The sequence below is a fragment of the Lissotriton helveticus genome, chromosome 5_1 (assembly GCF_964261635.1).
Source record: "Lissotriton helveticus chromosome 5_1, aLisHel1.1, whole genome shotgun sequence".
Lineage (NCBI taxonomy): Eukaryota > Metazoa > Chordata > Amphibia > Caudata > Salamandridae > Lissotriton > Lissotriton helveticus.
Window position 1 is genome coordinate 1,899,972,266 of NC_136065.1, and position 25,641 is coordinate 1,899,997,906.

At 44.3% G+C, this 25,641-nt stretch overlaps 1 protein-coding gene across 1 annotated transcript in view; it reads left to right on the top strand.

Moving 5' to 3' along the window:
- The window catches only part of KAT2A (lysine acetyltransferase 2A), a 156,878-nt gene that overhangs the window by 25,824 nt on the left and 105,413 nt on the right, over positions 1-25,641 (top strand). Inside the window, exons 2-4 of the mRNA XM_078645408.1 lie at positions 15,085-15,208; positions 15,371-15,516; positions 17,178-17,267. Coding sequence (XP_078501534.1) covers positions 15,085-15,208; positions 15,371-15,516; positions 17,178-17,267 — 360 coding nt within the window. The remainder of the gene's footprint in view (positions 1-15,084; positions 15,209-15,370; positions 15,517-17,177; positions 17,268-25,641) is intronic.

The window sequence follows — 25,641 nt, forward strand, 5'->3', positions numbered from 1 at the left end:
AGTGTCTCCATGCATCAACCAGCCCCTCCTCGTCTAAGATCCCACGAAGGACCCCCCTCGCCCCAGGGTGATATGTCGAACATCCATCTGCCCTGTCGAGCCTCGGAAGTAAAGCCACATTAAAGTCACCACCCCATATTAGATGAGTGGAACCCACATCCATCACTATCCCCCAGAGTGCAGTGAAAAAATGAGGGTCATCAACATTAGGAGCATAACAGTTGGCAATAGTCAGTGTCTCCCTCCCCAATCTCCCCCACAAAACCACATACCGCCCCTCCTTATCTATACATTGACCCTGGAGCGTAAACGGAAGGGCGCGATGAATAAGGGTAGCAGTACCTCTGGCATACGAGGAATAGTTTGAGAAAACCCTTACGCCCGCCCATCTCCTACCGAAAGCGGATATGACAGAGGGGGGGGATGTGAGTTTCCTGTAGCATAACTACCTGCACATCATGTCTATCCCAATATGCCACCAATTGTCTGCATTTACGTGTGTCCTTCAGCCCCCGCACATTCCATGACAAAAAAGTACACTTGTTAAGTTCCCCTGGCCCCATAAGCGTATGCTGTGCACAGTTTTACAAAGGTACCCTGCAAAAAAACAGTTATCCACAAGGTGTAAACGCTTCTGCCTCTACCAGTCAGCCTGCAGACCATTTCGGCTGTGAATTCTTGTAACCAGCACCCAATCAACACATACAACCCTCCAACATACCCCCTTGCCCTCCCAACCTCCCACTGAAGCATCCCCAACATGCCAGGTTCGATTCCCCTCCCCACCCACCCCTCCCCTTTCAACAGCAACGGGTGAGAACATTCCCCATACCAACAAAAACTGAGTGGGTCATACCCTCTAGGTAGCATTCCAGGTGGCAGCACAATTCCCCCATTTGCTCCACTAGCACCCCTGACCGGATCCAACCAGCCAGTGGGAGAGAGGAGGGGGTACCTGGCGAGCGTTATATCAAGTCGGCTTCCCCCGGACCTACAACCAGCCCCAGCACAACTGAAGGAGGAAAAACAAAATAAAGCAGCAGGCAATGGTACTGCAGTATATGGCCCAGTGGCCAGTACTCACGCACACGAGTCCGTACAATCCAAGACAGTCTTAGAAGAGGAGATTGTGAGGTCATTGTTCATCCTCCTCCACATGATCGCGTCTCCGGTCAGGCTCGTCCTCTCCGTCACCATGCTGATGCGCCGTACGTTTGTAGTGTTTGATAAAGTCCTCCACTTGTTGTGGTTTCGTGAAGTACCTTTGGCGCCCCTGAAAAGTAATCCGTAGCCGAGCCGGGTAGAGTAAAGCATAATCCACCTGGAGAGTGCGAAGCTTCGCCTTGACATCCAAGAACTTACGGCGTTCCTCCTGCACCATGGGCGTGAAGTCAGGATAGATCGTGAAATTGTTGCCCTCAAAGGAGAGTGTTTTGGAGGTACGAGCTGCCCGCAAGGCAGCATCCCTATCCCTATAATTCAGCAAGCGGGCGATGATAGGTCTCGGTTTCATGCCCGGTTTGGGTACAGGACCAAGGGATCTATGCGCCCTCTCCACTATGAAGTGAGGTGAGAGTGCCTCCTGACCTACTGCCGCTAGAAGGAGCTTTTCCACATAGTCTTCCATTTTTCCCACATTGGTAGACTCCGGAATTCCCACCAAGCGTATATTATTGCGCCGGCTTCTCGCTTCTAAATCCTCGTTCTTGGCTGCTATAGTGCGTAGGAGGTCATCCATCCGAGTAAGCCGCGCTGTGTGTTGTGAGGAGGTATCTTCGACGTCCGAGACTCGCTGCTCCGCCTCCCTGAGCCTCCCTTCATGCACATCCAGTTTTTGGACAACTGCATCCATACGCAAAGACATCCTGTCTACCTTGTCCGCTATGGTCGCAAAACCCTGGCGCATTTCTCGGAGGAGTTCCTGGACATCCGCGGAGGTGGTCGGCTGGCCATCACCAGAACCACCGGCCTCGGGTTGTTTCTGCTGTTCCGGGCTGTTGCGAGTCGGTTTTTTGGCAGCGTCGAAGGTGATTTTCGGTTGGCGTGCGTCTGGTCTCCCCATCTCCGCCGCTATTCAGAACGGTGGTACCCTGTAAGCAATGAGCTGTGTTGCGCGGATCCGTCCGTACGTGCAGGGGGCAAGAGCGAGTGCAATCGCCGTAGTCTGTGGAAGTCCCACGCCGGCCGGGATAAGGACCCTGAGATGGTGCGCGGTCAGCCCGAGTGCCTGTTAATATGACTTGGTCATGGGCCGAGGGCAAGTCAACAAAGCCAGGCCCAACTGCTCCCCAGAGATCGCACGTTCTGTTAGGCACACCGTGCACCCTCCCGTAGTTGTGTCGTCGAAGCTGGGATCAAGCAGGCTGCACAGAAGCAGATATACTCAGGAAGGCAAGGAGACCGCAAGAAGGCAGGTCATAGACGGGCGTGCGCACATATGTTGGCGGCCTAACTGCATCCAGGTGTCAGCACAACCTCCCGGCCACGGACAGCGCAGCCGAGGCGTACTCATCCAGGCCACCGCCGTGATAGTAGCCCAACTGAATGATGGGATGAGGCTCCTCCAAGCGCACCCACGCCCGAGACAGGATAGCGTTAACCACACTATTGGGCGTCCCCCCTACAGATAGCGGAGACCGATGCTAGCATCAAGAATAGAGGGGGATGCCGCTATGCAGGGAAGACAACCACTCGTCAGGGACCCAGGTGTCCTGTGGCGTAGTCCGTGCAGGCGATCCCTCCAGCCAACACCAGCCCCCAAAAGCGGCTCGTCCAGTGCACAGCCCAGCGGATCTCAGTCGCTCCCCGTACCTCAGAAGGTGAGCACTGCAGGCAAGTTCAATGTTGCACCGATCACAGCGCTATCTGCACGCATTGGGAAGCCGCCATGTTGTCTGTGTTACGGCAGGGCATCGGCCAAGGTCGGCGAGCACAGCAATGCAGCGGGGGCCTCAGGGGCTGCAGGGTGGTCAAGCGCCAGCGAGGAAGGGCTCAGCAGAGCCGTATTGCAAGCCACTCACTGTGCAAGGTCCAGGTTACAGCCAGGGGGACAGCGTCCGTCTTGCTCCGCCGCTGCCGCTGCAAACGCCAGTGTTTTCGCGCCAAAAGGGGCCCAACCTCCTCCACTGTGTACCCGGGCTCGCGCTGTCAGGCTAGCCGCTCGGCCGCGCAGTCACCTCCGCCGGTCAGGAGCGGTGGGGACGAGATCGCCTCTCCGAGCCGAAGTAGACCAGTCCCCGGACCCAAACTTGAACCGGAGCATCCAGGGGGGTCCCTGCATCGATGGGGCAAGTTTCAGCCCGGTAGGTCGCCGAAATCAGGAGAAATTAAGGATTGTTACGCCAGGATGTGGGAGCCTCACAGAAAGGCGTCCATACACTAGTGCGCCACCTAGCGCCCCAACTACTGCTTTAACTTAAATACTATATTCTCTAGCACATTGACATTGGTAGTCCAACAGCTCGTATATGTTCTGATTATCTGTAATGGATATATACATAGAGGGTTTATACTGGATAACCGTGCATTGAGGTCTGTTAATGCCATTAAGGTATTGATATGACATAAGAAACAATTTGACGAGGTAAACAATGAGGCCAACGAAAGTGGTATGTAAATATCACTGGAGGCCTAAAATGGCATTCATGGACAATAACACAGCCTTTATATATTATTAGTAAGACATGTAAAAAAAATATGGGATGAAGTATGGACTACGGTATAAGGATATTGCAAATCGCCAAGGAATTCCCTCATTACAAAGAGGAACTTGGGCTAAAGCTGTGCTCTTTCTGAAAAGTCACAACCTAAACCCTATTTTAAATCCCCATTGCCATGCTCTTCTTTATAAAGAGACACCACAGCGGCATATAAATAAGTATAAAATGTATGCTGTGAAAATAAAGCCAATGCCAATATGCACATCATAAATGGCTGGAAACTATACTTTAAACAATTTAATGTAAGTCACTTTGAAAAGTAGGTGCAAGTCCACGTGTGGTAAATTGCAAAATTCTTAGTTCTTGTAATGACTTCAGCAGTGCAATAGAGTGCCATAAAAGTCACCTTGTAAACCAATAACTATGTTTTTTTAAAAAGAGATCAGAACAAAGCTGGAATTCTAGAGACACCTTTAATTATTTAAACAACAGCCTTGCTTGCTAACCTTGCCTTTCAATCTGCCTGCTGGCAATGCGGCATCACCAGTGTAATACATTATTACAGTAAAGTAGCTATGCCATTTTCTTATCACACCACCACCACGTCCACCACCACGTCCACCACCACCATGTCCATCACCACCACGTCCATCACCACCACTCTATCTATCGCCCTCACTTTATCTACCTATCGCCCTCACTTTATCTACCTATCGCCCTCACTTTATCTATCTATCGCCCTCACTTTATCTATCTATCGCCCTCACTCTATCCATCTATCGCATCACCATAGCATCACTCAGCACCACCACAGCATCACTCAGGGGCACCACAACATCACTATGCGCTACCACTGCATCACTGAACGCTACAGCATCACTCGGCGCCACCACAACATCACTCAGTGCCACCACAGCATCACTCGGCGCCACCACAGCATCAACCTGTGCAACCATTCAACAACAACTGGTTCAAATATGTTCTCTCAATGTTTCAAGCTTTATTACAAATGTCACAAAAAGATGTTAATATTTCACTTCTGTTCTTGGATTTTCGTCACAATAAAATACACTGAACATAATCTTCACAAAAGTTATTTACAAAAGTTTAAGCTATTGCCATAATAGCTTTTATTTAAGTATTAATTATTAAAAAATAAATAAGACATTATTTGTAATATCAATACATCTAAGTCACGTCAATACAACACATATTGCATTACAAAGGCTATAGGTGTCACATTTGCGAAAGTTAAAACTATTGGCATTGTAAATGACAAAGCTATTAATTTCGCTATTTTCAAAACCAACACATAAATAAAAAATGTGTCATTTACAATACCAATAGCTCAAACTTTCCTAATGCGAGACCTATTGCATTGCAAATGCTTGTTGTGTGGGTTGCTGTCCAATTTGAGTTCTAATTCGTGTTGGTGTATTGTACCAAGTCCTTGCATTAGGGGTTTAAAAATATGATCCCTCTCCTTGAAGGACCCCTAGATCGTGACAGCCCAATATCTTTTTTTTTTTTCAATTCCTCTGAACACCTCAACCCTTCAAATGACCTATAACAACTGTTTACTACACCCGAATACTTCCCTCAACCCTTAAAACTGTAATAACCTTTTACTACCCTGTACCCATCCCTGAACCTTAATAATAACCCCTTACTATCTCATACCATCCCTGAACCCTGCAGTCCTGCCAAGTGTCTCATGTTGGAATAACACATTTCTGGTAATTTTCCCGCATTACCGTAACGCATAAGATTGTCACGCACAAGAACCATGTCCTGAAGTGCGATAAAGCTGTGTAGTTCCAGTTTCTCGCTTTGCTGGGATGGACGCATAAAAGCTGAGCTTGTTTTTCAATGGCCACAAGATGGAGCTAGTGTACAACGGGAGGTAGGAATCTCAATATATTATGACTTGGAAATATCCTGCTATCACAGAAACTCATATGCAAGCCAAACTTCAGAGATTTGAAGACCGAAACACAAACCCACACACCTGCCTAATTAATGTGAAAAAACACCCCCTGCTCAAACCATGGTATTAAACAGATGTGGATGTCCAGCTGCAAAACTAAGCCTTTAACCCCTTGCGTGCTTCGGACGGCCCCCAGCCATCCGATGTCACAGTGGACGTGTGCGGAGGACAGCCGGGGGCCGTCCGAACCCAGCCCACTCATTAACTCGCCCACCCAGCACGGTAATTCGCGCAGCGCGCAAGGGGTTACATACATGCCAAAAAACAGGGTCAGTCTAAACTGCAGTAAAAGATGGGCCTAATTGGAGGACTGTTCATGGAGAAGATTCCCACTCCCATCCGTTAGTCAGCCTCGGGTCCCACGTGGCAGAGAGCCTGGGCAGACTATGTCAATTGATCATGATCTGATCATGCCATCAATTTGATTGGTTGCCAGCTAGGGATGCTCAAGCTGGCTAAGGCAGAGCATCTGTTTGATTTATTGTTTCTCTGATGCTCTGCCCGGCAACAGGTGTCTGAACTAGGCTGTGGGCTGTACCATGCTACTACTAAGTGTGGGTGACATTATCCTCTTCACGAGAAGGTGCACTCATAGTGGTTGAATGTCACTCTCAATTACACTGAAATTATGAAAATGTCACTGATAAGCAATCTGAAACCTTGGCAGTTATGAACCAGTTACTACCACTTACTATCCCCTACCCTTATCCATCCCTCAACCACAAAAATCCTTGTAACCTATACCCTTACCTGAACCTAAGAAAGACCATAGTACCCATTATAACCACTTCCCCTTATCCATTTCCAAACCCGTACAACCCCGGATCCATCCCTAAACCCTTAGAACACCTTACTTCCATTTAATTCCCTTATAAGCACACTTGTCTGTGTGATAGACTCCCATGTTTTAAAGTGCCAGAATATGACATGCCTGGTGCTTACCTGCGTGGTAACTGCTACGTTGTAAAAGTAAAGCATGGTACCCAAAATAAGCACCTGAGTTGGGGCAGAAGAATACATCGAAACAACTAGTAGCATTAGGTGAGGGGTTAATACTGCACTGGAGTGAGACCAGATGTGATTAAGAGAGTCTAAAGCCAATGGGGGAAGAAGACCAGTGATTGAAAGGTGCGAACCCAAACCCTACTCTGAGTATTGTTAGCAGTAGGTCTGTTAACTGCCTTGTCAAAACCCTGATATAAAAATTAGTGTCGAGTTGTGAACTATTTTTGCTGATATTATATCCCTATTGTTGAGTTCAGGAAGGTTATTGCTTATATTAGTTCCTTGGTGCCAGGAGGACTTGGTACTAATGCGGTTTTGTTATGACTACTGTGGAAACATGTCTTCCCTATTAATAAAGTTTGTTAATTTTTTTTATCTTTTAACAGATGACAATGACATATGTCTGAGGCAGAGCCTTTATGATTGCTGTAACCTTATAGAAATGTCTGGCGCTTTAAGGTTTCTAACCCGAGTTGTAGCTCTAATGTTGGAGTCTCTGAGCGGGATATATTAAAATCTGTGTTAACTTAATTTTTCTACCATGTCTCCTCCAAGTAGATTGTCAACTATATTACTGAAAATCCTTGCAATTGGTAAGCTTTACAGATAAAAGCATGGTGAACATAGAAGGGAGGAATTAAGCTCTAGACATTTTGGAAAATGATAGTTCATGTCAAATTCCACTCCCATTTTTTTTTTATTTGATTTTTTATTTTTAATGCTAATTACCTATAAAACCTCTGCTTCCTTATAATTTTTGAAAGCTATTGGATGGTAAAACAAATGCACCATTTGCCCACTTTTTCCCCTACATTTTGTTGGGAGGCAACCCATGCACTCCTTTATGACCCCCATCGTCTTCACCCTCACCATTCTTTGGAAGTATCTCTGCTCATCTAGAATGACATCAAGTATATATTTGAGTGCAACCTCGGAACTCCCTGTATAACTTGTTGCTTGTAAAGTATTTGAAAATTGTCTCGTATAGTACACAATTTTGTATTTTGTTTTCAGATATTTCTTGGGAAAACTCCATTGCGAGAGATCGACCTCGCATTGTTAAATATTAGCAGGTTAATTACATCATGACCACTTTAGAAGGTTAGCAATCATACCTCTGGTTAATAATGCTTTAGAACGACACTTCATCGAAATAGAAAACTGGAAGCTTGATGATTGCGACTTTTACTGCCTTTGGTCCCTTGCCATAACCACCTTTCCAGCGCCAGTCTTGGCGAGCAATTGGGTGCATCCTAAAAAAATATATTTCTACTTCCTCCTTACTTGATTTATAGGCTTTTAGCTGCTGTGGTATTCACATTCGATCCCACTAAACTAGAAGTCAGTTTTTCACCAACTGCTCTGCATGAAAACTGCATCCCTGGCTGCCTTTAAAAAGTACAAACTATGTGATACTCATATATTGCCACTCTTCATTGGCCTCTCAGCCTCTTTTGATACTGTTGATCCTTCAACAGCGATTTACTGAGCGTGATTAAATCCTCTTTAAATGGAACTGAAAATGGTAGTGCTGGCCTCACCTGTCCATGTTAATCTTCTTGACCTGTAGAATTCATGAAGTATTTGTACATTTGTCCCTCTGTTTCATTCCCAACGTTTCACCCAAAGGTCTTACCGCCTTGCGTTGTCAGCTGTGTGAAAGAGATGAATTGAATACTTGAAAGATGTTAAAATAGTAGCTGTCAGACTGTCTTTCTAGTAGCTGATTTCTGCAACCGATAGAGACACAACAACTCTAGATCTTGGTGCATAAAATAGTGAACAATAAAATGGTAGGCATACATTTTGTAACTGTTGATAAACGGGTTTGTGTCAAACTTATACATTTTACAGTGTGCTGTTGAGCACCATCCTCTGTGACCAATTCAACCCTATTTGCAAAATCCCACCATCTGGAGCCATAGTCGGTGGCTTCTGTTGGCTCCCTTAACCTTTTTTAACTAAGCAGGAGCTTTAGGAGAAAAGGTCATGTTGAAGATCAGGACCAAGACTTGGCACAGTCCCCCAGATCAAATACTGAAAATGTGTCCAGAGTTTTGAGAATCAGGGCTCTTAATACCTTGAAACTATTGAATAACAATGTTCCCTCCAGCACTGGGACTGTATTACCCTAATTTTAGGTCAACTTCAGTGGCTCCAGAACCCAAAAGAAATAGGTTTCGACAAGACCCCTTACACGGAGTACTTTAGTAACAGAGTTCTTTCCCAAATTAAACACCTAACCCTACTAGGACCATTACTTTGTGAAAATTATAAGTCAGTGAAATTTGGACTCTAAGCATTGTACTTTTTAGGTCGAGCTGGCGTTGGAGGGCGAAGCGCTCCCGCCAGCGAGTTCTATAGTCACCGTGTTAACTGGCAAGGGAGATAGAGCTGTGCACGAGCCGCTACTGGCCTGTGCACGAGCCGACTCAGCTCTGTGAACGCGCACGTCTCCGGAAGACGTGCTGCGCCTGAGCCGCCTCCCGCTTGTTTCAATTCCTGCTCACCTAGGCGCAGAAACAAAATCACGGTAAGGGTCCATTTCTGGTTCACAATGATTCAGATATTTCCACCAATGACGTGTTTGCTGTCTGAAAAGAAACGTTTGCTGTAGAAACTACTAACATTGGTTCTAAACCTTTGGGGGAAGCCTTGTGCTGGAGTGTAGTGTGTAGGACACATCCCACGAGGCAAGGCGCTGTCGGATGTGAATGGTTCTTCTTTCCATAAGAACATCATTTACTCCAATCACTTGTAAGTGACAATTAGCCATTTCTTGGAAGCATGTAAAATCAAGAAGCAAGTGGCCCCAGGCCTCTTCCGGAGACCTGAAGGGGTTGAACAGCATGTGCTCTCTGCAAAAGAAAATGCCTGCAGGGAAAAGGCAGGACAAGCTGGACAGCAATTCTGCTGACATTTTATTTTGTGGCACAGAAATTCTAATGGGATATTAAATAGAGTAGACAGAGTATGCCCCTTGGCACTGCGTCTGTATGTATTTTTGTATGTATGGTACTCATGTAGCCAAACCTATCTGCAAAGCAGCGGAGAGCTGAACAGTAAGAGGCAATGCATGCAAAAGATAGTACGAATGAAGTTTACAGAAAGGGGGAGTGCTACTTATAGAAGGGTGTAGGAAGTCAAAATTATGGTAGGGGGTGGGGGCAGTTTTTAATAGGAGTCTGGTAGCCCAGGAGGTTACGAAGGGTAGAGATGAGCCTTTAGTTTCTTACAGAATTATATGGTTGATGGAGTTTGCTGGATGCGTAAAGGATGGATGTATTTAAAGCTGCTGTTATTTTTTTTGTCAACGATTTATGGTGATTGTTTTCCATTAGGTTACTGCGCATCGTATAGTCCTACATACAGTCTGCTGCGCACCCAGTGTGCCCAGTAGACGCTGGGCACATCTTAGCAGCTATAGAGCAAGAAGGCTCCAGGCTTTACCAATGTCGCTAGCCTTCTATATTACTTCATGAGTTCCTCTTCGAAACCGTCTACAATACCTATGTTTCAGGCACTGCATTTAGAAATCATGCTATATAATGTACGATGTATAATGCCTCATAATGTTTTTTTTTTAAACAGACTATTATTTTTAAGTTTCCGCAGAATCCCGCTTGCAAAAGGTTGGCTCATGTGTTGCAATCACTCTCTGATTTAGGGACTTTACATTTTCTATAATTTGGGCAAAATTATGGCATTTGTTGGGGCGAGCCTAGTTGGGATGAAATGCCTTTGTTCTTTTAGACTGCAAATCTTGTACTATGTGTTCAGATGGCTTTAGTTCCCATGCATCGTGGCTTTACATCTTCCTTGATACATATTTCAGACGCAAAAAGAACAATTGATGGACAGAATGCTGACCAATGTCAAACATTCACCCCAGTACAGAGATCTGGGCCTAAATCCATCTTTTTGTTTGCTCCCTGTGCCATTTCAGTTGAAACCCAGCCATATGCAAATCAGTCTTGACACTGTTTCCCATGGGAATAGTCCAGCCCGAACTGCTAGGCCAGGTTCTCCCTGGACCAGAAACAAGCATCCTAGGACTGGTCTCGGGGTTTCATCCCTCATCAGTCAGGCTAGCTTGACTCCAATGGCAAGGAGAGAATGGATAGGCAAACAGAAATATTTCTAATATTTATGACAGATTTGCTAGTGATATTATCTTGAGGTGATTTTATAAACTCTGTGGAAACCGCACTCAGAGCATGTGCCGTACCTGCGGCAGAAGGCTACTTTGGAGAGCTCAGGGACGCTGGGTAACAATCTGGAATGTCTACACCTTACTTTCGAAATTTAAGACTAGAGCTGGCATTTTTGAGAGGCAAAGAAAATAATTCCCATATCTGATTGAAGTAATATTAAGTGAGTGAAAACGTACATTTTTTTCCTTTGTGTTGACGCCTCTCTCTTTTGTCGTAACTTTGCTACTATGTAATTGTTAAGCACTCTTATACCCTTTGGGTCATGGTCGCCCTATATAAAACTCTGAATAAACAAAATAAAAAATGTTGTTGCCAATATGGGTATTTTGTTGAAATCCATACTTTTCCCCTAGTTACTATTTGATGTGGATGTACAGATGTATTTTTGCTTTTGAATTACGTTTTGTGGTCAAGTAGCAACAGCAGTGAGTTCCTCCCTGTGGCATCAACCTGAATATGTCAGTGAAGCTGTGCGAGGGGCAGGCTGCTGCATATCTATTGCTCCTCTGTAGTATGTTGTATTGCTGCATAACTTTTATGTTACATGTATTATCCTGAATTTTGGCAGGCATAGCCCTTGATATGGGCCGCAAGACAATTGAAAGGAAGAGATTAGCCCGCCCTAAAATGCAGAGGGTCTTTCAGCAAGAGAACTAAGGGACCATGTTAAATCGTGATGGTTCGCTGTTTCTCCACCGTAGCGACAAAGTAAATTATTCTGTCGCCTTAACAGAGGTGCCACCAGTCAAGTTTAGAAATTCCCGCCGGCCCTGCAGACATTTCTAGCAGTGGCAAGAACCACCATCACAACAGTTACGTCAATGCATTGTAAGTTTGACTGTCGGAGCCATACTGCAAACTTACAATGTTATTTTTATTTTTAAAAAGAAAATCCCAGACCAGGATTTTCTTTTTGAAAATAAAGTAATGCCCCCTTCAGTGAGAGGGGCACGGAGCACTTTTCAATGCCCCTCCCCGCCAGGTTTTTAGGTTTCGCCTGGCGTCCACTGCGCAGGCGAAATCTTATGTTAGACAGTACGGGGCTTTGTCCAGCCTCTCTCTTCCATTGGCTAGCTCCGTAAATGGAGGCTAGCCATTGGAAGAGATGGTTGTCAATCACTCTTTCCCCCGTCACAACGCGATTCGTGGGCGTTTCTGAGTCTTTTTTTAAGTCCCGCCCCTTTTCTCTCTGTCATTGGGAGGTAGGCGTTTACTCATTTCCCCCGACCGCCGCCCGCCGCAAGAAATCGTCCAGAAATCGTCCTCGGGTGAGTGCTTGTTACTTTAGAGTCGCGGGGAGCACGTACAGCCTGGGAGGTAATATTGCCTTGTTCTGTTTGTGGGGACGGTGACCCCACAGGGGGTTTTCCCTGGCGATAAGCGAGCCCAAAACAGAATCACCTTTCTCCCAAACACCTCTACTTCTCAGTGTGTATCTGTTCACACTGCTCACACTACTCTCTCAACCAGGTCTCCCTCTACTATCTAGTTTGGCTGGAGTGGCTGATTTCTGTTTAGAAGCACCATTGGTGCTAGTAATATTTTTGCCTTCTAACGGGACCCGCTCCCTCCTCCTTACCAGGGTCATCAGGGGTCCTTTTATGTCATCTCCTGGCTGCTGCTTCTCGCAGATTATAGTGTTTTTGAGGCTTTCCCTGGCTGACCTTCCCCAAGAACGAGCACAAACTGATCCCGCTCCCCAGGAAGCCAGTTCTCGCAGAAGCGCGGCAGCCCCAGCTGAGCCACGATGCAGCCTCCGCCCACACTCATCCCAGCGTTCTTGGCCCGTCGTTTCTGCCCTGCCGCGCTAAACCAGAGTAGTGCCGCCGCGACAACTAGAGTAACGTCGCCTTTCCAGACCCCCGATTTTCCGCACTCTCTCAGCATATTGGAAGGCACAGGTATGTGAAAGAGACCTGCCTCTGCCATCCCCGAGGAGAGCTCGCGACCGGAGCTAACTAACAGCTGCCAAGTTCCCCCGTTCACCCTTCAGCTCCTTTACACTTGTCCCACCATTACAATTTCCAAGCAGTGCTATCTGCACTTTTCCTCCCTAAAACACATGAATTCCTCAGCGAGTCCTCTGACACATTTGTAGTTACATTTTTAATAAAAGGATCGTTGCCTGTCATCGCAAAATGAGTTCACAGGACATGGAGGCGCAACAGCAAGAGGTAGCCTTCTGCTGGATCTTCCTGCAGTAAGCTGAACGTTCACCCCCTGTCCGCAGAAGAGATGACTAAAGGTGCCTTGGCTCTGAAGCCTCAGCTCTGGAAAGGGTTTCAGTCCACGAGTGAGCATTGCACAGGGCAAGAGAACCTAATGACAGTGGCCACAGCCAGATTACTGAGAACTGGATATGTTCTCTAGCACTGGCTTTTGAATCCACATTCTCCTCACAGTGGAACCGCTGGTGTATATTGACAGAGCATAATTAACTTCAAGTTAATAGAGCAGCCTGGCTTCCTCACTCCGGCCTTCCCAGCTCCAGCTGATTAACCCAGAGCGAGGTATTTACCACGTGTGGTAAATACCTCATGTTCTGAATTATCAAATGGCGCATGAATTGTAATGTGCAGAATCTGTTTTTACCACATAATTTCACGTTTTGCCACTTTTCTCGGTCTTGTTTCACTGGAAAAAAATTGGCAAGCGCGACCTCGTGGAATCTGAGGCCGTCATTATGAGACCCCAGTTCTTGGTGTGATATTTATTGCTTCTGATCAAATCTGACACGGCCGAGTTGGAATTTCAGTTACGATAAATATATATTGCTAATTTTTGGGTAATAAGGTGGACCTTGGAGCTCACTGCACCAAAATCTGCATGCTCCAGTAAATACTGAGCTTTTTCCTCCAATATACATCTGGAGTGTTGACCTGCCGATATTTATAATAAAACTCACAATTTTGATGTGCTCAACCGCAGTTACCACACATATCACAACAGGCCATGCCTCATGTTACTTGTAAGGAGTACCCAATAGTGACTGGATTTGATGGAGCCTGCCAGTGGTATTTCTCTGATTTGGTAAGATGACGTGTCTGAGAAGAACATATTCCTCAGATGAGAGAAAAACTGAAGGAATAGAGTGTTTGAAATGGTGCAATCTAGGTGGGGTAGAGGGCTGAAAAAGTGTTGGGCGAAAGGGGTTGAAGGAAGGTGGGACTCGAGGAACCAAGGGACCAGTGCAAAGAAGATCAGAAAATATCAGGCATAAGGGACTCCATGTGCTATATAAAAAGGATATCTCATACGTTGAGAGGCAGAAGAGTATTTTGGTGTGTTAAAGTAGCAGAAGCATAGGGCCCCGAAGCCGGCGGATATCTGTGGTTTCTATGTTTTGTGAATGAGGAAATGTGTGATGTAAGCAGGACCATTCACAAAACAGACTGACATGTACTCCGGTGTCCGAAATAGATTTGATACATTTATTAATATAAAAAGTGGTTACGAGACAGCAATAGCTATAGCTGTATGTGAGTGTGTCCTTTTTTCCGGGAGATCCCCATATCTGCTTGTCTTACTGCGCCATTTGTGGTGTGAATCAGCCCCTACAGCGTCGGTGCCAGAATTCCAGGAATGCACGGTCCAGGAATCATAGATTTCCTCATTGGCAAAATAGAACGTCGCACACTTTGCTCTCCGATATTGAGCTTATTGTCAGCACATTTCGGCCTTGTGAATAATGCTTTGGATCATGGCAACAAATGAAATACTATTGCATTGCATTATGGGATCTTCTGTTGTAGTTTTACAAATTAGACCTTATAATTCATTTACAAGTCCAGCCTTTAGTATGCCAGCATTCTTTCCCCCTATTGTTCAGGGTGAGAAAAATGAAAAACACTGTCAGTCAAAACAAGTTTGGAGCAAAAAAGTTTTTTTTGCATTGTGTGGGGTTCTGTCTGTGTGTGGGGTTCTGTGTGTGTGGGGGGGGTTCTGTGTGGCTCTGTGTGTGGCTCTGTGTGTGTGTGGTGCATGTGCCTCTGTGTGTTGCTCTGTGTGTGTGGGTGCAAATGCAATAGGTCTCGCATTTGCGAGATTAAGCTATTGGCATTGTAAATGACAATGCCGTTTATTTATCTGTTTCAAAACCAACGCATAAATAAAAATGTTGTCATTTACAATGCCAATAGCTCTAACTTTTGCAAAGGCGAGACCGTTGCATTGTAAATGCTTGTTTAATAGTCCTTTTGTTTTTTATCTCTGCACCAAGGCCAATGAATCCTGCAAATGTAATGGCTGGAAGAACCCAAACCCACAGACGGCTCCACGGATGGATCTACAGCAGCCTGCAACCAGCCTCAGTGAACCCTGTCGCAGCTGTGGTCACGCACTGGGTAAGCATACTGTGACTTTTTCTTCCCATTCTCATGAAGGTCTGGAGTGAATCATAATAAAAATGTTCTACAAAGATAAAACTTACAGTAGTGCAGAAGCCGACATCTAGTAAACATTCCAGTTTTAGATTCTTTAAATTGGTATCCACTTTTTCTCACTAGCTGACCATGTTTCCCATCTGGAGAATGTTTCTGAAGATGAGATCAACCGGTTATTGGGAATGGTTGTCGATGTTGAGAACCTCTTTATGTCGGTCCACAAGGAGGAAGACACTGACACCAAACAGGTGTACTTCTATCTGTTCAAGGTGAGCCTTCACACAGCAGAGAAAGGAGGATTTTGCATTATTGCACTAAATGTTTTCTCACAGAGAACTTTACAAATGCATGCATCCATTTGGTCATCTGGTATGTCCTTAGCATATGTACAGCAGATGTTCTCATTACTGTGACATTGGCACGCTTTCTTATTGAGTACTCTTTTTACGGTAATCCAAGCTATTCATTATACACTTGTTTTCGTGTTGAGTTATTAGAGATAATGACAGAAATATATAATTCAATAATAGTTTGTGTTGGTAATGTGAGAGTAAAATGGCTTTGATCGTGCTAACAGTTTTTGTAGTCTGTTTTTTTTTATGCAAGACTGCTTTGTTTCATTGACCTGCGTTTTTGGTCGTCCACAGCCTCTTGTATGCGCATTGTTTTTTCAAAGATATATTACATAATACTCTGGTGCGGAGGAAGTCTGTCAAGTTTGTTGCACTTTACCAACTCTGTTGCATGGTGCCATGTAGAGAGCAAGGGGTTGTCACTGCGTCTAGCAAGTGTGCCTCCCAAAACAGATTAATTAGTAGGGTAGTTTGAAAGATGGTTATGCAGCTTTTGGGTGTACTATGTTAGCCGAGTATGGTATCTGTAGTCTAATAGAAACAAAAAGGAAGCAGATGAGTATTCCATAATGAACATAGTTTTGTTGTTTTATTTTGCTTCACAGAGGCTCGCAAGAGATGAATACACAGCGATGGAGGTGCATTGTTGTGTGTTGCAAATATATAGAGAACATTGGGCAAAAGTATTATAGAAAAGCTCAGATTTGAGGCGTTTGTGACACAACCGATGACGACAAATTGTAGACATGTGCACACACGAGGACTGCTTTTCTTCCTGTGAGTGACCAACAAGAGGACTGAAAACCCTTAAATATTTTAAGTGCAAGGCCATGGCTCGGGCACTATGCATGAAATCTGTATGAAAATATTTGTGGCCTTGTTTTTAGAGTTTCATATGCACCACACCTTGATGCGATTGCTCACTTTGTCGCAAGAGTATTTTCAGGTTGCATTGCAAAGACCCAACAGCATTGAAGTCACTACCTTGCATTCAATAAATCTAGACTTGATTGTAACTTTTCCGAATTTAACTTTACTTTCAGTCACCAAAAATGTGCAAAGTATTTGGATAATTGGATGGCAGATTCTAGTGTAGATAACTTGTTGAAGTGGGTCCTGTTTAGCAGATTTGGAATGATGAAGCAAAGCCTCCATTTTGTTGGATATGTTTTTGCATGCAGAACTTGTAGACCAGAATGTAGTCATGAACTGACCACTGGTCTGCGCAAATACATCTGTGCCCTGTTGGAGTGGTGATGGAACATCAAATGTGAGAACACTGCCCGAACAGTGTTGCATTCATCTAATGCTCTTATAGATGCCATAAAGAATATTGATTCACCAACTCAGTTTAGGTCACTTTCAACATTATATTGAGTTCAGATATCGGTTACAACTTGTACAGTATCTCTACACAATTATTTATTTCACTGAGTGCTCTACTTGGAATAATATTTGCGATGCTATTCTTAACACCTCTTCTCCCACCTCATAATCTTCATTTATTCCTGTTTCGCCTTCATATAGGTCACTCGAGTGATGCAACTTTTTAAACTTAGTCTTTTATTTATTTACAGCTGTTACGGAAGTGCATACTGCAGATGAGCAGTCCAGTGGTCGAGGGGTCTCTTGGCTGTCCTCCATTCGAAAAACCCAACATAGAACAGGTAACAAGGAAGAATTGGGCACTCTTCTTGATCTTCCATCTTTAAAACATTTCATTTTTAAATTTAGTGTTTTTTTCTAATTTGTTACACTTCTCGGCATGTTTTATATTTCATTTGGCTCACACGTTGTGTAAATGCCATCTGTCATAAGTGGTGTATTCTTATCTTAGTGTTAATAGTGTTAAGTTCACCAACCCTACATAAGAAGACTGTTTATTTTTAAGTAAAATTGATGAGATGTTGCAATGCATTCATTTGGCATTTTCTCCACCTAATACCTAGCCGTAGCTTATTAATCTAAGGGATTTCACTGCAAATACATTTTTTTCACTTTATAGTCCTATACTATACATACCTATTATTATTTGGTCTCTAAAGCGCATGCCCTACGAAAGGCTTGTTGGTGCTAAAGACAGAGTAACCGGGCACCCAGTTAAAAAGCCTAGAAAAATTATAATTAACAAAATAACGTTTTCAAGCTCCATGTAAAATCCATAGTTAAGTTTTCTTAAATTCACTGCACGTTTTTGGGACTATTGGTTGAAATAATCTGCCTCCTGCTCTAACAATCTCAACGCATGGAACACACAGCAGAAAGCATTCTCTAAAAGCTTAAAGTGCCTTAAGGTATATGGCTGCAGAGGAAACAACCGATCTTTTCTTCTCCCTAGAAAATTCAGTGGGTTATAAAAAAAATGCTCTACGACCAATGTAGTTCAGTTTTATTCCAAAACATGGCAAATGCCTATTGCACAACTCCAAGGAAAAAGTACAGTGTTTTTGTGTCACAGTGGACACTTCAAAGTTCAGCTTTCCGCTGTCAGAGAGAACACCAAAGTTTTAAAGTTCAGTTCTTCTTTTATTGTATCTTGTTAGCCCAAACATGGTCCTGTTTCCTGAGTTTTTGGACAATCCTGATGGGGAATTTTTGTGCATGCTCAAAGTTAGTTAACTTTATGGTCACTTTTGGACATAACACCCTCTCTCACCACTAAGGTATGATTGTTCTCAGGGAGAATTGTAATTTTGAAAGAACACATTCCCTCACCACTGAGGTATGATTGTTTTCAGGGTGAAATGGAAGAATCTTCTAAAGCAGGTGCAACACAGCGCATCTGCACATACTGTATACGTACAGTGGATCAGTTTTTTCCTGAGAGCAAGTTCCATTGTAATGTTTCCTTATTGATATCAGCCATAAAACCTTACCTTTGGAGTAGTGGGGGCCCTAACTCATATGCCTTTGTTGTCGCCTATGTTTACACTTCTCCCTCTATTGGAAGACATTCCCGGTTTTGTCACACAAATGTGTTGAGACTCCAATCGGAATAGTGGGAGACTAGGCCATGGTTGCCTTGATTGGCAGATCAATTAATAAAGTTATGATCCAGGGGGGTTAGTAGTAGTAATGACCAATTGTCTGACCTTAGTCACTAAAGGAAAACGAGGTTATGTCAATGAAAAATGTAGAAACTGAATTTAACTCTTGACTTACCCTGAACTATAGTTATCCAGATCAAACAGAAATAGTGCTACAGTATGTCAAGAGATCATAGAGACCTGTTAAAGATGTACCGGTTTTCAAGCAGTATGTGAAGGGCTATAGCTAAGAAAATATTGAGACATTCTCTTTGGTATGCATGATCATTTCCAATTATTGTGTTATCAATGTTGATTTCGGAATAGTTTAGCTCATAGAGAAGCATGCTTTGCATAAAATGCATTGGGCGTTTGCGAAGAGAGTGATTTTATATGCCTAAAAAATGCTCTGGACTTAATATGGTAAACGTTTTTTAAAGTAAAACAAAAATAGCATTGGGATTTAATTTGATAAAAGCCTTTGCAAGGTGGACTGATTAGAGTTCTCTGATTGGCTTCTTTGCTTAGAAAATATTGGCCATTGAACTATCAATGAAGATGCCCATCGTATTATTACAGAACATGGCCGGCTCATTTTACTATGACATATGCAAATTCTACAGATTAAAAGTCTTATTATTGCAACCCAATATATGAGCTTCATATTATGTCTGGGCAATTTATATAAAGTACATTGTACACAGAATAATATAGATATTCACATGTTTGCAGTGTATGATCCACAGCCTTTCCTCTAGGTTTGTGCTTTATAAATAATAAAAAATAAATTAAAAAATAAATAAATTAAAAAATAAATACCACATACATGCTTACATATTGTGAGAGCTCATACATACAAGTTTACCAAAGAACATGTTAACTTACCTTGCCTATGTTTCTCTTTTCTTTTGTTCCTACTCTCTCTCACACCCATCCCTGTGCCCAACTTTCTTTTTAAAAGGGAAATCTAGATGATTTGATTGTTGGAACAGCTGTGGTTAGGTACTCTGAGGTTTTTGGAGACACGGCGTCTATGGGCAAGTTTCAGGCCAAGGGACCTCAACAAGCTCAAATCCTGTTTAAAGTGAAATGCATACAATGCTTTGATGCCAGCCTTGTCTGTTACTTAATTCTGTATCGTCTTCATCTGGTCCCAAATGGTGGCATGTATGCACACCCCTCTGTGTTTTTAAAAGTTCCAAAATAATGCGACTCACCAAGGCATCTGTCTAATTACAATAGGTTGCATGCCAAGTACAGATAAGATAGCCTCCAAATGTACCTTTCCCTCATAGAAATATGAGCAATCATTTCAGATTTCTGACTGGTTGATGCATGCTGCATTGTCCTGACTGGGCTTTGCATTGCTGTAGGAGGACCAGAGGTTCATTAGTCAGAGCCTGGGTGGTAAAAGACTCTTGTAAGGTTTGTCAGCATTCACTCAACGCTGTTCCCATTTACGAGTGCTTGACAGATTCTATAAGGCTGCCCTCCAAATCCTCTCTCTTTCCCTGCCATTCTGCTCCACTCTCGTCTTCTGTAAGGGCCAGCGTTTCCCATCATACTGCCCTCCAGACCCTGCCTGCCTTCTCCCACCAGGCCGCTCTGCTCTTCTATTCCAGGAGGGCCTGGCGGGTCACATCATGCTACTGTCCAGGCCCTGTTGCTCTTACCCCGCTGGGCTGCTCGTTCTCCTTCTCAGGGAGGGCCTAACGGTTCCTCATATGCTGCCCTTAAAGGCAAGGACTGGCCTAACTGGGGTTGTGCTCTAGTCTAGTATTATAGTCTGCACTCCCTGGAAAGGCAGGTGTGTTGTAGTAGTGGCTGCGCAACCGATAGGTCTGAGCTGGCAGAGACTGTGCTCCCTGCATGTCTGCTCTAGCATGGTATGTGCCTCTCTGAACTATCTGGTTTGATCCATTTAGACCTGTGCTCCCTGAAGATTGGGCTCTAGTTGTAGCTTTGCTCTGTGGACAGTCTGGTGGGGGCTGCTTTTAAAAAGGTTGTGCTTCTTGCAAGACCAAGGTTTGGCAATGTTTGTGTCCCTTACAGGAGTAAGTCTGGCAGGGGTTTCACTCCCCACAGAGCTACCTTACCTGAGCATGTTTCTTGAGTGCCTTATGACCCGAGCATCGTATCAAACTGCTGTATTCATACCCACTTCTGCATTATGCATGCCTGTGCAAGATCCTGACACCCAATATCTTGTCTCCTTTCCCTGACATTGGGCGTTTCAGACAGATGGACAGAAAATACTGCCAGCAGTATAGAATGCTGTGGCTCACCTTTATTCTTGGTATTCCCAGACAAGAAACCATTGTCTATCATCTGCAAGATTTACACTGGCTCCCCTATTAAATAAAGGATTATTTTCAAGGTGCTCATCTTTTTACACAGGCATTTATATAATTGGGCCTGAAGTTCTTGATTAACATTATTGGCACTAACATCCTCACACACTTCATTCTGCGGCTGCCCGTCTGGTCATGGTGCCGAGATTCCGTAGGTTGAGTTGTGATGGGCGCTCATTCACAGTCTTTACGATTAGGGAGTGGAATCATTGTCTCCTTTCTTAGCAGGCCATAATGCAAGAATCCTTGTTTAGGAAGGCTCTAAAACCCATCTCTTTGCATTAGTTTAGGGCGATGTGTTATTGATGCAACTTTGCTGTGCCTGTTCTGAGACACTCTTTGCAGTAGCCTTACGCTTTATAAACTTGTCATTCATTCATTCTGTATTTGTTGTCTCAGTTCACCGTTCATGCTGGCCCTGCTTACCCTTTAGATACAAGGATATCCCTGCCCCATACTCAGCCCTTTATCTAGACACCCTCGTATTATGCATGTCCATTCTGCCTTCGAGTGCTATTCATGCCCTGTGCATGCCGCCTACCCTTTGAATTCTGCCCTCTGCATCCACTTGGCCCTGTGCATGCTCACTTTCTCCCTTGGATAGTCCTGCTGTATATTGGCCTGTTGTATGCGACCGGGCTTACAGTGCGTATACTCATTTTACCTTTTGTACCGTAGTGAGCCTAGCTTTGTGCATGGTCTGCACGCCTTCTTCTATGCTCATACTCCGCTCTGCAGATGCCTCCACCCCCGCCACAACCAATGGCAATTCATTCTGGGACTCTCCTGTGTCACCTTGATGCGCTTCCCCTGTCCTGTGCATGATGGTCTCACTTTGAACTGCTGATACATACCCCTGAAAAGCGCAGAAGTCCTGCTGAGAAGTGTCTGTACTTTCTAATTAAAATGGAAGCAGCTCTGTCAAAGTCCACTTTCTATAATGCTAAAAGTAATGCATCCCTCGGGAAAGTGTCATGGGATGGTGTCTTGTTATCAGTACAGAAGCAAGTCTCAGGGTAAGTTCGGTCAATGGCCCTTACATTGTAATGTTCCTTTAAGAAGTGAATGCTGCTCTTTCTCTCATTAATAGTATTGCAGTCCTGTTTAGGCAGGTGTCCCATGAACATGTTAACACATTAGTCCTTCTGAGAGAGTACAATTAATTAATTGTATTTCATAATACTGTAGAATATGGTCATTGATATGTTGTCGAAGCTGACCGTCTCAGTTTCAGAATCATGCAAATTGTGCCCCACAGCGTTGCCCTCCTCCAATGGACAGATCTGCTTTCCCAGAATACTTCCATTCATTTTATTTATTTTATTTATTTCATTTATAAAGCGCTCTATCACCTGACGGCATCCTGGCGCTGAGCAACTTGGAGTACATGGCAAGAGGCAGACAATAGAGGGCAGCTAATACAAACCGTACTGCAACTAGACTTTCGGAAACAACAGGGTTTTTAACCTTCTTCTAAAAAGCAAGAGGTCACTGATCTGTCTTAATTCCAAAGGCAATCCATTCCAGAGCCTGGCTGCAGCAACCGTAAAGGTTCTACCACCGGCTCTGACTTTCCTGAACCTGGCTACCTTAACTAATCTGGCTGAGGCTGAACGAAGGTTTCTAGCTGGCACATTCCACTCAAATTTCCTCTGCAGCATAACCGGGCCCATCCCGTGCAGGGCCTTAAACACTAGGCAGAGGGACTTGAACTGAATTCTCTGTCTCACCGGAAGCCAATGTAATTCTGCCAGGGCCCTAGAGGACGAAGACCATCTTGGCCAGCCCAAAGCAAGTTTAGCTGCAGAAGACTGCATTCTGAGGAGTCTGTCCACCAGGAACCTGGGAGATTCAAGCAAAAGGGCATTACAATAGTCCAGTCTGCTCAAAACTGTACTCTGTACCACTAGTGCCCGTGCTTGGGGAGGTAGTAGAGGGAGAATTTTACGTAGTAACCTAATGATCACAAGGCAGCTTCCCACCGTTCTAGTGACTTGAGACTCCATGGACAGCTTGTTATTAAACAAGATGCCCAAGTTGCGAACCTTCTCCTCTGGTCTCACTGCAATTGACATATCACTCGGCCAGAAGTTGCAAGGCAGCACTGAGGGAATCCTATCCGCAGGGCAGAAGAGAAGCTCCGTCTTCCCGGCATTGAATTGCAAAGAATTATCCTTCAGCCACTTGGCCGTGTCACGCAAGCAGCTGTGAAACTCCTAGATGGAGGTAGATTGTTCACCCTCCAGTGAAAAGATAAGCTGCGTGTCGTCGGCATAATTTGTGATGTTATTCCTATGCTCTTTAACAACCGCGATCAAAGGTTTCATATATTTGTTAGAGTATTGGGCTGATTGCCGAGCCCTGAGGTACCCCATGTGTGATGTCAATCGGTTCTGACTAGTAGGGAGGAAGGGACACCGCCTGCATTCGACCCGTAAGAAAAGAGTGGAACCATTGCAAAGCGCAACCCTTCACCCCCGCCTTCTCCAGCCTGCTCAACAGAGCTCCGTGGTTGACCGTGTCGAACGCGGCAGACAGGTCAAGCAGGATAAGAACCACTGCCTTATTCCTGTCTGCCCGTGATCGAAGTTCGTCCATCACGGTCACCAGGGCCGACTCTGTACCATGGGCAAGCCGAACTGAGCGTCCTCCAGCAATCTGTGATGCTCCAAATAATTGGAGAGAGTCCTACTGACCACTTTCTCCGCAATTTTAGCCGGAAAGGGCAGAAGTGAAATCGGCATATAATTCCCGACTCCAGCACCCCAATCCTACCGCCACCAATCTCTGTAATGCCCCATTGGGCTGCACTGCATTCCTTTTATGGGAGGACCCAGCTGCTCCAAGGTAATGTCAGTGTGTGATGTAAGAGTGTGTGAATGAGCGCAGGGTAAGCGGTTGGCCTGTGTGAGTGGCAAGCTGCATGAGTGTGTGGTAAGTGGCAGAGCTGCATGAGTGCGAGGTTAACGGCGTGGCTACTGGAGAGCAGGGTGGACTGGTGTGAGAGCCGTGCCTGAATTAGTGCATGTTGCTAGGTTTGCCTTTGTGAGTGTGGGTGAGAGATGTACCTCAGAGAGTGCTGGGTGAGAGGTGTGCATCTCAGAGCAACGTGAGCGGTGTGACTGAGATTGTGGGGGATTGGGTTTGACGTTATGCCTTATGTGGATGGTGAGTTTAGCGATGTGCTTGCGTGTGTATACATTGCACGCTGTGACTTTTTGATGGGTGAGCGTTGCTCCTGTGAGGGTGGAGTGAGCAGTTTGCAAATGTAAGGATACTGTGAGTACATGCCTGAATAAGCACTGTGAGAGCATTGACTCATCATTGTCTGCTGAATGTGAGTGTAGTAGTCAAAATCAACAGGTTATACCCAAACCACCCTTATGGGACGAAATTTATACAATAGAAAATGGTATAAAAGGAAAAAATATATAACAGTTTATGAGAAGAGCACATTTAATTACCCTCTCTAAAATTCATATTATTTAAGAAAATGTATAAAAACATTTTCAAAATACAGATGCGCAGCGACACCTGATCAATGAAATAAACACACAAAATGGCATATATCGTAAAACAGAACATATATATATATATATATATATATATATATATATATATATATATATATATGTATATATATATATATATATATATATATATACAAAATAACATAACACAATAATCCTACAAGAATAATCCTCACTAGTGTCCCTTGAACTTCAGGGTAAACCACTTAGAGGTAGTCCAGGTGACACACCTAGGGTGGGATGAATTAATGGTCCTAATTATAGTGTGGCACCTTACAAATATACAAATTATTCAAATTACAACAACTACTCCTTTAGAAGTATCTATATGAGTGTAGGGCAAACGCTATGTGTGTGTTGGGTGAGCATTGTGCCTTTTGAGGGTGAGGTGTGCTGTGGCTGTTTGAGATTAGGGGATCACTGTATATGATGCTGTGTGTAGGGTGAGCTCTGTCTGGTGTGTAGGAGTATAAATGAACACTGTGCTCTGTGTGAGTGCAGGGCAAACTATTAGTCTGCTCTGCGTAAGTGTAGGCCGTGCTTGTGTGAGCATAGTGTGAGTGCCATGATGAGCAGTGTGCATTTTGCAAGTTAAGGGCTATGAATAACTTTAATGTGCTAACACGTGAAACACATGCAAAATGCAGCATTTTGCATGCCTTTGTTTGCATGTCTTGGCACATTAAAGCCAGGTCTGTTGGCATTGCCAATGCATGTTGAAGTATATAATTTTTTTTTTGCCTACACGTGACTTCTAAAATTGTTGGCACTCTACGTCCCTCTTGTTTTCTGGTTTCATCCTGCATCTCCAAATAAGCGGATATTCTCACTGCTCTCGGACTTTGGTGTAGATCAGCTGTGCAAGCTATTAATGAATAATGTGAGTGTGTGAAGCCCATCCTTGTGTTTTTTTGTACTCCCAAGAAATAGCAAGACTAGTATACAGGTGCCAAGAGCGTAATTCCAAGAGTAGTTATTTGATTGGTTTGGAACACTTCTGCGGTAGTATTTAAACCTCCCCTTAAAATAACCATGTAGGAACCTTTTGAATACAGTAGAGTTCCTAATTAGGATGTTGAGCACATGCCTGCCACATAGCCTAATGTTATTTTATCTTCTGCATGAGGTAAAATT